The sequence below is a fragment of the Nicotiana tomentosiformis genome, chromosome 7 (assembly GCF_000390325.3).
Source record: "Nicotiana tomentosiformis chromosome 7, ASM39032v3, whole genome shotgun sequence".
NCBI lineage: Eukaryota > Viridiplantae > Streptophyta > Magnoliopsida > Solanales > Solanaceae > Nicotiana > Nicotiana tomentosiformis.
Window position 1 is genome coordinate 105,325,412 of NC_090818.1, and position 12,300 is coordinate 105,337,711.

At 42.2% G+C, this 12,300-nt stretch overlaps 1 protein-coding gene across 1 annotated transcript; it reads left to right on the forward strand.

Annotated features, from left to right (window-relative positions):
- The first annotated feature begins 232 nt into the window (after nucleotides 1–232).
- On the forward strand, nucleotides 233–667 carry LOC138896138 (uncharacterized). The gene has a single exon (XM_070180921.1). The coding sequence runs from the start codon at nucleotides 233–235 to the stop codon at nucleotides 665–667; it is 435 nt and encodes a 144-aa protein (XP_070037022.1).
- The last annotated feature ends 11,633 nt before the right edge of the window (nucleotides 668–12,300 follow it).

Genomic DNA, 12,300 nt, shown 5'->3' on the forward strand with positions numbered 1-12,300 from the left:
TGCCCGTTCGGGTCAGTCATCTCTCAGTGCTCTCCCAGCTCAGAGTCCATCCCGTGCTCCATCTGTTTAGGGTTCATCTGTGCTAGGTTCTTATAGCAGTTATTCTAGTTCTTGGTGTACGATTCAGTCCCCATGATCTTCGGGGAGTTGCTTTGAGTGCGAGGAGTTTTGACATATGTGGAGATAGTGTCCCTGTCGCTTTGGAGGTCTAGTTCAGCAGAGGGGTCAGGTTATGACTTCTGCACCAGTTACTTCACCACCCGCTCAGCCAGCTCGGGGTGGGGCTCAGGCACCTATAGGTCGCTCTAGAGGGGGATGCCGATCAGGTGGCAGTCAGCCTCAATTATATGCTATCCCTGCCAGGCCAGAGGCCGTTGCTTTAGACGCAGTGATCACCAATATTGTTTCAGTATGCCACAAGGATGTTTCCACCTTATTTGACCCTGGTTCCACTTATTCATATGCATCATCCTATTTTACTCGTTATTTGGATATGCCCCGTGAGTCCTTAGTTTCACATGTTCATGTATCTACACCAGTGGGCGATAATATTGTCGTGGACCATGTGTATCGATTATGTGTGGTGACCACTGGATGGATAGAGACTAGAGTTGATCTCTTATTGCTTAGTATGGTTGATTTCGACGTGAACCTGGGTATGGATTGATTTTCCCCATGTCATGTTATTCTCGATTTTCATGCTAAGACTGTGATGTTGGCGATGCCGGGGTTACCTAGGATCGAGTTGAGAGGTTCTCTAGACTATGTTCCTAGTATGGTGATTTCATATATGAAGGCCCAACAGATGGTTGGGAAGGTGTGTTTGTCATATTTGGCTTTCATAAGGGATGTTGGTGCTGATACTCCTACTATTGAATCAGTTCCGATAATGCGAGATTTTCCGGATATGTTTCCTGTAGACCTGCCGGACATGTCACCTGAAGCGGTTCTGCAAAGGCGGTAGGTGAATCGCAGATGCAGGAGGTCGGGGAATAAGTCATTCCCACATCTGCGATGTGTTTTTCATAGATGCGGTGTCACATATGCGATATTTTGGACCGCAAATACAAAATTGTTGGGCAGTCTATTATTTTTCAAGGGTTTGGTCATTTTTCATTATTTGGAGTTATGGAGCTCGGCTAGAGGCGAAGTTTGGAGGGTTTTTCATCACAATTGAATGGGTAAGTGCACTTTACTTGATTTTGGTGTTAGATAATGATTACCCATAGATTATTACACTTAGGTTATGTGAATTAAAGGTGGAATTTGGGAATTTTTTGACTATGGTCTTGGGTGTGAAAATTGATGATTTATGAGTCGATTTGGGGTTGGATTTGGATGAAATACACATGGTTGGACTCGCATCAGAATGGGTGTTCGAAATTTGTGAGTTTCCTCGGGTTCCAGAATGCGGGCACAAGGTTGAATAGTTGGGTTGACTTTGCATAATTGATTCAAGACCTTAGCTTTATCACATAGACCTTAGCCGTTAGGAGGTTGATTCACGCGAGAAAGGCTTCTGATAGTACTGATTTGGCTTGCTTGAGATAAGTATCTTACCGAAACTTGGTAGGGGCACTACTTGCCTGAGTTATTTCTGCTAGCTACGTGCTATGGGTGGCGCACATGTGAGGGTCTAAGCCCATGTACGTGCACCTAAGTATTATTCATGCTTGGGTAGTGATTTGGCTATGAAATGACTTAAATTGATTGCTAAGCTTCATAGTGTGATGTTTCTCCTATTTATACCCATTTTGTGAGCGATTTGTATCATGTCTGAGGTTACATAGAGGTTAATATCCTGATTGAACCTAATATTTGCTATTTTTAGGATGTATTTTCCAGATTTGAGCTGCGGTAACACACTTTGCACATGCATACAACTTAGCATGTCACTTATATCAGTCCAAGAGTATGAAATTTGATGTTCATTGATCTTGTACATGTATTATTTCATATCTACTTTCTGTGTGATATGGTTTTGTCAAGACCCAAATCCCATAATAAGTCGTGATGCGCCCAACGATGCTATTAGGCAAGCCAACGCGTGATCCTCCACTTAATTATCTATTTTAACTTTTAAAATCAGGAAATTCATTAAATAAATAGAATTAAATCTAGAACTCATGGAAAAATACGTTCGTCTTTACCAAATTACCGAGTATGAATAATACATGAAGCGAAGTAATGAGAATAATCGGTAAAACTATGAACATCCACTAGAAACCCCCAAAACACGATGTCACAAGTGCATGAGCATCTACTAGGAAGTACAATACTATTACTACATATCTGGAATATAAAATGGATACAATAAAGTAATTAAATAAGATGGGGACTCCGTGCATTGCAAATCGTAACATGGAATGTAGCTCACCACAATGTTTCTTCAGCAGCTGCACCTATTTGCCAAGATGACTACCAAATGTTCGTGTCTCGGCACCTGCACAAGTAGTACAAAAGTGTAGTATGAGTACGTAAATAACTGCGTACCCGGTAAGTATCAAGTCTAACCCCGAAGAGGTAGTGACGAGGGGTCGACATCGACACTTACTAGTAGTCCAATAATCAAAGTACAAATAAAATAGACAGGTATGAGGCATAGAAGGTAAATCGATGAAGACATCTATATGTACCTAAAAACGATCCCCAAAAGCAGAGTAACCACAAGTCCTCGAATACTGAATATTACCATGAATGGAATGTATGTCAGGTCAATAACCACTAAATATCATGTCTCAAGTCAGATAGATTCATTAATTTGCCAACTCCATATTTAATATTACGCACAATAGGAACCGAACACTTCCTTTACCATGCCGATCCAAGCCACTACTAAACTGAATCAACTCCTCAGTTTTCTCTTGACTTACCTTCAAAATTGATACTTCTCTTTTCCAGCAAACAATGGATATCAATTGACACTCATCCCGAGTGACCCCAAATCACAACACCACATTGTCTCCATACCCATAAACTATTTTATACCCTCTCAAGTACTTAATAGTACCTCTAACCTCTACACCTATTCTGAAAAGATATTCAATGAATTCAAAGTTGTTTCTTCCACCTTTCTAACACCGCACTGCAGACCCAGTAATATTCATAGAAATACTCCACGTCTCTTTCACACTCCACTACAAAATTAAATGCTTAGCCACACGACAAACCCGAAAGTCCTTAGGTACGACACCTTAATTCTTGAACTCACTAGAACCATTATTGAGAGTCGCCCACTCTAAGATAGTCACGAATATATAACTAAACAACCAATGCTCTGTTAGCACACGAATACTCCAGAAGAAGCAAATAAATGAATGCCTTCCCTTACACATCACCTTCACAATGAAATATCAAATGTGAGTCATTCCATAACCTTCACGTATCATTAAGGTGAAATGCAGCACACATCCATCATATTACTTGCTCGAATCACCCCTGATGTTCTCTTCCTGAGTCTCAACTAATCCTCTAATGTACCGATAACTAGAAACTACAAAGTCACATAACCACGTGACCCAATCATCGACGGTAGGCTCCCCCACCAAAATCACGAAATCCAAGGACCCCAATGACCTCTCCTCCTTGTTGCACTAGACATGACACGTCCCGAATTATCAGCCACAAATATACACTCGACCTCCTGACAGACGCACCATCTTGTTTAAGAAATCTAAGCCCACATCGTAGTACATACATCCCATTGGATAGAAGGCTTAACTTTTTATAGGAACCTCCTCATAAGTCATACATCCCCTAACCTTCTCATAGGAGATAGCCCACCTACGTAACCTCTTATTGACATCCTCCAACAGTATTGCCATAGTTACACCCTGGGTCCACTGACCCGCCAGCCGTAAAAATCTATTCATTCCATTTACATTAACTGAAGATCCAACAATACATTTAAAACTCAAAGCCATATAACATCCCCAAAATATAATCAAGCATTCATATCCCTCTACATTCCGAACAAACGCTTTTCGTCACATACGAACTTCCCAAGTATAGAAGCAACCTCAAGGATCCTCTCCCTCGAACCCTCAACACTGGAACACCGATTCGACCTTGAAGTCACAATACCCTGTCATCTCTAATAACTGCTTCTTAGGTACCATTTCACAACACTGCATCCCAAAGGTAAACAATTGAAGACCATCATACCGACGAGCTGTAACGACCTGGCCAGTCATTTTAGAAGTTGTGTCACGCCCCAAACTCGGAGAGCGCAACCGGCGCTCAACTGAGTGAACCTGGCCGAGCAAGCTTGCTAGTTACTTTCTACCCCAAACTCACTCATAGAAAAAGAGGTGACATATATTTATTAATTAGACAATAGGGAGATCATGAATACAATACCAAAACCTTTCTATTAGTTTCTTCATCATTAATATCTCAAAATACACACCTTTTTATAGGCTAACGTGGAACAAGTGATTCATTCAAACATAAACATGAATTGTTTAACTTCCCCTAACACCGACATGCAACCCACACAAAGTCTACGGAGCCTCTAAAAGATACAAAGGACTACAATGATAGTGCCGGCAATAAGGCTCCGGCTATACCTCCAAACATGAAAACAAAATGTACAAAAGATACATGACCCCGGAATGAGGTGGGGCTCACTAAGTCCGCAAGGAGGAAGGTGTATTGCTATCGCTGATCAACACTGCCTGCTATGAAACTACCTGCATCCATTTAAAGGTGCAGCGCCCCCGAGAAAAGAGACGTTAGTACTGTCGAATAGTACTAGTATGTAAAACTAAACACCATCTCAATAGAATGAATAATAATACAAGGGGGAACAATCAATAATTCAATAAGAGCTTCAAATAATACTAAAACATCAAGTTAAGGATCACCTAAGTTTTCAAGTCAATTTTCATGTTTTTAGGTGGGGAGCTCTATAATTCCAGTATACAATTATTCACAATACCATCGTACTTTTACACGCAGTCCGATCACAGCCCAATCGGCTAGGAAGCCTCATTTGAGACATAAACCACAATCATAATTTCCAGCACAATCACCACCATGAGTGCAGCATGGCATCCGATCACAGCTCGATCGACTAGGTCATCTCACCCGAGACATTACCTTTTCTATCAATCATCTCACATCATACTTTCTTCACATATATTCAATTCATCGACACTTATGGCCACAATTATAATATCGTTCTTGGCACTTGGCCGGATTTCATATTTCATGCTCCCCTTTTCATTTTCACACACCATTACCATTATCGACAACAAGACTCTTCAATTCAAGGCTTTTAGGTACACATGAGAGAAATTAAGAGTCTTAGACATATAGATATTTTGTTGACATAATTTGGCATGATAACCTTCCCTCAAGCCTAACTTGAAATCGTAACAATTATAACACACACAACCACACTTTGAATATATACTCAAAAGATAACATAGCATGAATAAATGCATTTGAAACACATATTGAACATGTATCTCTCAACACAAGATTACTCGAGATAACCGATTTCATAATCATAAACTAGGGTCTTACATAACTTACATAAAAATCGTGGAATTCGATTCTAAGAGAGGGGTTTAGCCAACATACCTCAATTAAGCTTTCATAATCTTTTAAAACGTTCTGGGATTCTTAGCAACTTCAATCTATTTTAGAAATATAATAACTTGAATCAAAATTAGGAAGATGATCATGATTCTTGCTCATTTGAGCATATTAACAAGCATTAGGTGTGCATTAATGTTTTTACGGCCCTTTTGTGAAAGATTCCATCATTCCCCAACCCATTCTCTACCATTTTTAGCTCACAACCTTCTTACACCCTTTGATAACACATGCATGCAAGATGAACAACTCCCATGCCCAAATATTATCTTACTAATTACCCAATTCTAGACAAAATTCGAAATTGAGGGTTATGGTGTAGAATCTTACCTTTAGGATGAAGACCTAGTGAGTTTTTCCTTGTTAATCTTCAAAGATTCGAGAAAGAATTGAAGTACAATTTGTTGAAGATCACTCTCTCACTCTCAAAATGTCAGATTTTAGCTCAAAAATGGTACAAACCGTTTATTTAACGAAGTAGGATCGGGTTATAAAAACCCAAAAATAAAGCTGTGGAACAGGGTATGTGATCGCAGAATTGATATGCGGTCTGCATATCGACCACATAATTTGGTGCCAAAAAAACTAAAAAACAATCTGCATGGGTCTGGGGTAGTTGTGCGGCCCGCAAACATGTTCTGCGGTGGCATAATGCACCGCAGAACCTCCCTCCGCAAAAATCCTAAGGCTGATTGTGCGACAAAAGTGCGGCCCGAGAAATGGTTGTGCGGTCGCATAACTAGCCAAACAATTTACATCAAAAATGGCCCAAGTAACTGCTTCACTCTTCGGCCATTCTGCGGCCCGCAGAGTGATTATGTGGCCGCATAATGGGCCGCAGAAATGCCTATTTCTGCAAAATATTCTCTTTCAACTCCCCAGCGCACTGTTCAATCCAAAAAGTCCGAACCCCGATTTTTAGGAAAAGTCAAAAGAATTTCTACTATTATTAACCTCTACGCCTAGCCCGGCATCACGGAACCCCGATTTTTAGGAAATATTTTACGGGGCCTTACATCCTCCCCTACTTAAGATCATTCATCGTTGAATGAGGATCAAGGCTCACTTTTAGCATCATATGCAACTCAGTTTTCATACCACACACCAGCAGCCCGAAATTTGACTAACTCCCTAAATTTTTAAACATTTCCCCATAGTTTCCCCTGTAACTAGGCCTATCGACATGTCAAAGAGCCCCAGAAACACATCCTTAAAACATATACATAAACCAATGACGTAACATAACTCACAACAACACCAATTGTGGCCTCATATACAATATATTTAGAAAGAAGCACCTTTACATTAACTGAACAAGTGATACAAAAATTCATAGGCTATATTTTTATAAAAAAGGTTACATAGCTGATACAAACAAGTAAGGATACTTCTTTTTCATCTCTTTTTCGGCCTCCTAAGTAGCCTCTTCAACCTGCTGATTTCGCCATAACACCTTCACGGAGGCAATTTCTTTATTCCTCAACTTTCGGACTTGCCTATCAAGAATGGCAATTGGAATTTCTTCATATGATAGTTCTTCATTAACTTCAATGGTCTCAACTGGCACAATAGCTGACGAATCTCCAACTACTTTCTTCAACATAGACACATGGAATACCGGGTGCACTAATGACATCTCAGGTGGTAGCTCAAGCTTGTACGCCACCTAACCAATCCTCTGAATGATTTTGTACGGCCCGACATATCTCGGATTCAATTTCCCTTTCCTTCCAAACCGCATTATACCCTTCATGGGGGAAACCTTGAAGAATACCCAATCATCTTCCTTAAAGTCTCTGTCTCTGCGACGAACATCTGAATAGGATTTTTGATGACTCTGAGCACTTTTCAACTGCTCCTTAATGATTTTAACCTTTTTCATAGCCTGATACACGGGGTCTAGTCCTATTAACTCAGCTTCCCCAATCTCGAACCACCTAATGAGAGATCTACATCTCCTACCATATAATGCCTTAAATTATGCCATCTAAATACTAGCATAAAAGCTGTTGTTATAAGCAAACTCTATGAGTGGCAAATGATCATCCCAGCTACCCTTGAGGTCAAGAACACAAGCACGCAACATGTCCTCAAGTGTCTGCATAGTCCGTTCTGCCTGCCCGTCGGTCTGTGGATGGAAGGCTGTACTAAGATTCACCTGAGTACCCAAACCTTGCTGAAATTTCTTCCAAAACGTTACCGTGAACTGAGCCCCTCGATCAGAAATAATAGAAACTGAAGTTCTATGCAACCTGACTATTTACTTGATATACAACTGAGCATATTGTTCCACTGTGTCGGTAGATTTAATTGGCAAGAAGTGAGCTGATTTCGTGAGCCGATCCACAATCACCCAAATTGAGTCAAACTTGCACGGAGTGCGTGGTAATCCTACTACAAAATCCATATTAATCATTTCCCACTTCCAAATTGGAATTTCTATGTTATGTGCCAACCCACCAGGTCGTTGGTGTTCGGCCTTCCCTTACTGACAATTCGAACATCTTGCCACAAAGTCCGCCATAATCCTTTTCATGTCACTCCACAAATAGACTTCCTTGAGATCATGATACATCTTCGTAGAACCTGGGTGCACAGAATACCTAGAAGTGTAAGCCTCGATCATGATTGTTTCTCGTAGACCATCTACATTTCGAACACATAGTCGCCCTTGGTACCTTAGTGTACCATAATCCATGCCAAGAGAAAAAGCCATAGTTTTATGTTTTTGAATCCACTCATTCAGTTGTACCAACAATGAATCGTCGTATTGCTTCTCTTTTACTTCCACAACGAACAATGATTCATCCCTATTCTGCATAATTAACCCTCTTTCACTAAAGTTTGCAAGACAAACTCCCAAACTAGCTAACTGGTGAGCCTCCCTGGCCAACGGCCTTCGACATGCCTCCAAGTGAGCCAAACTACCCATAGATTTCCGGCTAAGAGCATCCATCACAACATTGGCTTTCCTCGGGTGATATAGAATATCGATGTCGTAATCCTTGAGTAACTCAAGCCATCTTCTCTGCCTCAGATTCAGCTCCTTTTGTTTGAAAATATAATGAAGACTCTTGTGGTCCGTGAATACATCCACATGGACCCCATACAAATAATGACGCAAAATTTTCAATGCAAAAACCACCGCCGCTAGTTCCAAGTCATGTATTGGATAGTTCTTCTCATGATTCTTGAGTTGCATGGAAGCATAAGTTATAACCTTGTCGTGTTGCATTAACACACACCTAAGCCCAATTCTTGAAGCATCGCAATATACCACAAACCCATCTGTGCCCTCTGGCAGGGTCAACACCGGCGTCGTAGTCAATCTTGATTTCAACTCCTGGAAGCTCCTTTCACAAGCATCGGACCATTGGAACTTAACCTCTTTCTGAGTCAATTTAGTCAACGGAGAGGCAAGAGTAGAGAACCCCTCCACAAACTTCTTATAATACCCTGTTAAGCCCAAGAAACTGCGAATATCGGTTGGTGTTGTAGGTCTAGGCCAATTCTATACCGCTACAATCTTTTGAGGATTAACCTTAATTCCTTCTCTGGAGACAACATGACCCAAGAATGTGACAAATTCAAGCCAAAATTCATATTTTGAAAATTTTGTGTACAATTGGTGCTGATGAAAAGTCTGCAAAGCTACCCTGAGATGATCAGCATGGTCCTCTCGACCTTGTGAATATACAAGAATATTGTCAATGAACACTATCACAAAGGAGTTGAGAAAAGGCTTGAAAACCTGATTCATAAGATCCATGAAAGCTGACGGGGCATTTGTTAGCCCTAAATACATTACCAAAAATTCAAAGTGCCCATACCGGGTCCTGAAAACTATTTTCAATATATCCTGCTCCCTAATCTTTAATTGGTGTTACCCGGACCGTAAATCAATTTTGGAGAAGTACCTAGCACTCTGTAACTGATCAATCAAATCATCTATTCTTGGTAATGGGTACTTGTTTATTATTGTGACTTTGTTGAGCTGCCGGTAGTCAATACACATCCTCAATGATCGATCTTTCTTTCTCACAAAGAGAACCGGTGCGCCCCATTGTGACACACTCGGTCGGATGAAACTCTTCTCTAACAAATCCTTCAATTCTGCTGGTGCCATCATGTTGGGCGGAATAGATAAAGGTCGCGTGCCTGGCATCACATCAATCCCAAAATCAATCTCCCTGTCTTGCGGAATCCCAGGGAGCTCATCAGGAACGACCTCCGAAAATTCATTCACCACTGGCACAGACTTGAGTGTAGGTGCCTCAACATCGGTGTTTGTAACCCAGACCAAATGATAGATACACCCCTTGTTAATCATCTTCGTGGCCTTTAGGTAAGAAATAAACCTACCTTTTGGCATTACATTATCCCCTTTCCACTCAACAACTGGCTCATTTGGAAATTCAAACCTCACAGTCCTAGTTCGGCAATCGAGCATGGAAAAACATGAATAAAGCCAATCCATTCCCATAATTACATCAAAATCGTCCATCCCAATTCAATGAGATCGGCCACGGTGCCCCGACCACGCACCGTGATAACACAACCCCTATAAACTCGTGCGGCCACAATTGACTTGCCAACCGGAGTAGATACAGAGAACAACTTAAGAAGTTGTTCCGGTTATATCCCAAATTTCATAGCAACAAAAGGGATAACATAGGACAAGGTAGAACCGGGATCAATAAAAGCATATAAATCATGAGATTGGACAGTCTATATACATATGACAACATCTGGAGAAGCCCCTGCACTGTGGCGACCACTCATAACATAGAAACGGTTGGGTCCTCCTAAACTCGGCGCACCAGCCCTAGCTGCACCATGCCCTGCTAGTGTTGGAGTGCCGCGAGCTGGAGGGAGTGCTGAAGATGTAGCAGCTGCAGAACTGGATGGCTGTATTGTGCCCCTACCTGCACCCTGGCAGGATGAACGACACTCCTTCTGAATGTGACCCCTCAATCCACACTCGTAACATATAGGTAGATCTATGTAATAGATCCCCAAGTGCATATTCCCACACCTGGGGCATGGGGGCCTCCACTGCTGCTTGAATCTCCCTCCTGATTGGCCCTGCTGGTGGGTTCCCCTGCTGCCCTGATGGGGCATGAAAAGACTCCCCTACTACTGACTGGGCCCTGCTGGCGGTTCACTAGCTGAAGACTGAGCAAAAGACTGGGATGGCCCTGATGACCCTCCCCTAAAAGCTGATCTTCCCCCCACCAAATGACTCCCCAAAAGTTTCCCGCGGACCAGGCCTTGCTGCTACCCTCTCGCTCCATTCTGTTCTTCAACTTACGATTCTCTGTAGCTTGAGCAAATGCTACCATCTTCCCATAGTTCATATCAGAATTCAAGGCAGTTGTAGCGGCCTCATTGATAACCAAAGGGCTAAGGCCCTGCACAAACCGGCGCACTCTAGACTCCGTAGTAGGCAACATGAGAATGGCATATTTAGACAGGCACGCAAACTCTATGTGATACTCTCACACACTCTTACTTCGTTTCTTAAGGTTCTCAAACTCTGTGGCACGAGTTTCCCAAAAGCGTCAGCAAACTCACTCCACCTCACTAGAGGGCTCCCCTCCTCCCGAGAGTCCTCCCACACCTCAAACCAAGAATAGGCCACCCCTTTCAGGCGGTAGGCGGCCAACTCCACTCCCCCCGTCTCAGTAGTGTGCATAACCTGGAGACTCTTATGCGTCTCATCAATGAAGTCATGTGGGTCCTCCTCGGGATTAGCACCTGTGAACACCGGAGGATCCAACTGAAGAAACCTATTCACCCTGGAACTACTAGAATCCCCTTGTTGGCTAGAAGAAGTAGGTGCAACATTTGATCTCTGGGCTTGAGAAGCCACTATCTGTGTTAGCATCAAGATAGCTCCCCTAAGATCCCCGTCAGAAATACCAGAACCGGAAGTTGGGGCTGGAGGTGGAACCGGAATATCAGTTGGAGGAACCGCTGCAGCCTTAGTAGGTGCAGGAACCGGTGTGGCCTAGTCAGGTGTAGTGGAATCAGGCAGTGTAGCAGTCGGGGGATTAACCCCACCCCTCGGGTATTCACCCGCATCATCAAATAAAGGGTCAACTACCACTCCTGAGGCGGAAGTGGCTCCTTGGCCAGTTCTTGCTCTCTTATTAGGTACCATGTACTGAAAGCTAAGGGAATGCACGAGTTAAAGGAGGAATAGTTTCACCATCAGTTTCATCGCACGATCCACAATATCAAAGAAGGGTATTATTCCTAAATGTCCAAGTAGCCTCCAACTTATAGATGTGGTCGACAACACACCGATAAGGATGACTCTACTAGACATGGCTCTGAGACATCCTAGGACACTTTAAAACATTATGCTTTGATACCAAATTTGTCACACCCCAAACTCGCGGAGCGCGACCGGCGCTCAACTGAGTTAACCCGGTCGAGCAAGCCTGCTAGATACTTTCTACCCCAAACTCACTCATGGAAAAAGAGGTGACATATATTCATTAATTAGACAATAGGGAGATCATGAATACAATACCAAAACCTTTCTATTAGTTTCTTCATCATTAATATCTCAAAATACACACCTTTTTATAGGCTAAAGTGGAACAAGTGATTCATTCAAACATAAACATGAATTGTTTGACTTCCCCCAACACCGACATACAACCCACACAATGTCTACGGAGCCTCTAAAAG

Coding starts and splice junctions, on each gene's coding strand:
- LOC138896138 (XM_070180921.1), top strand. CDS start 233: ATGACTTCTGCACCAGTTACTTCACCACCCGCTCAGCCAGCTCGGGGT.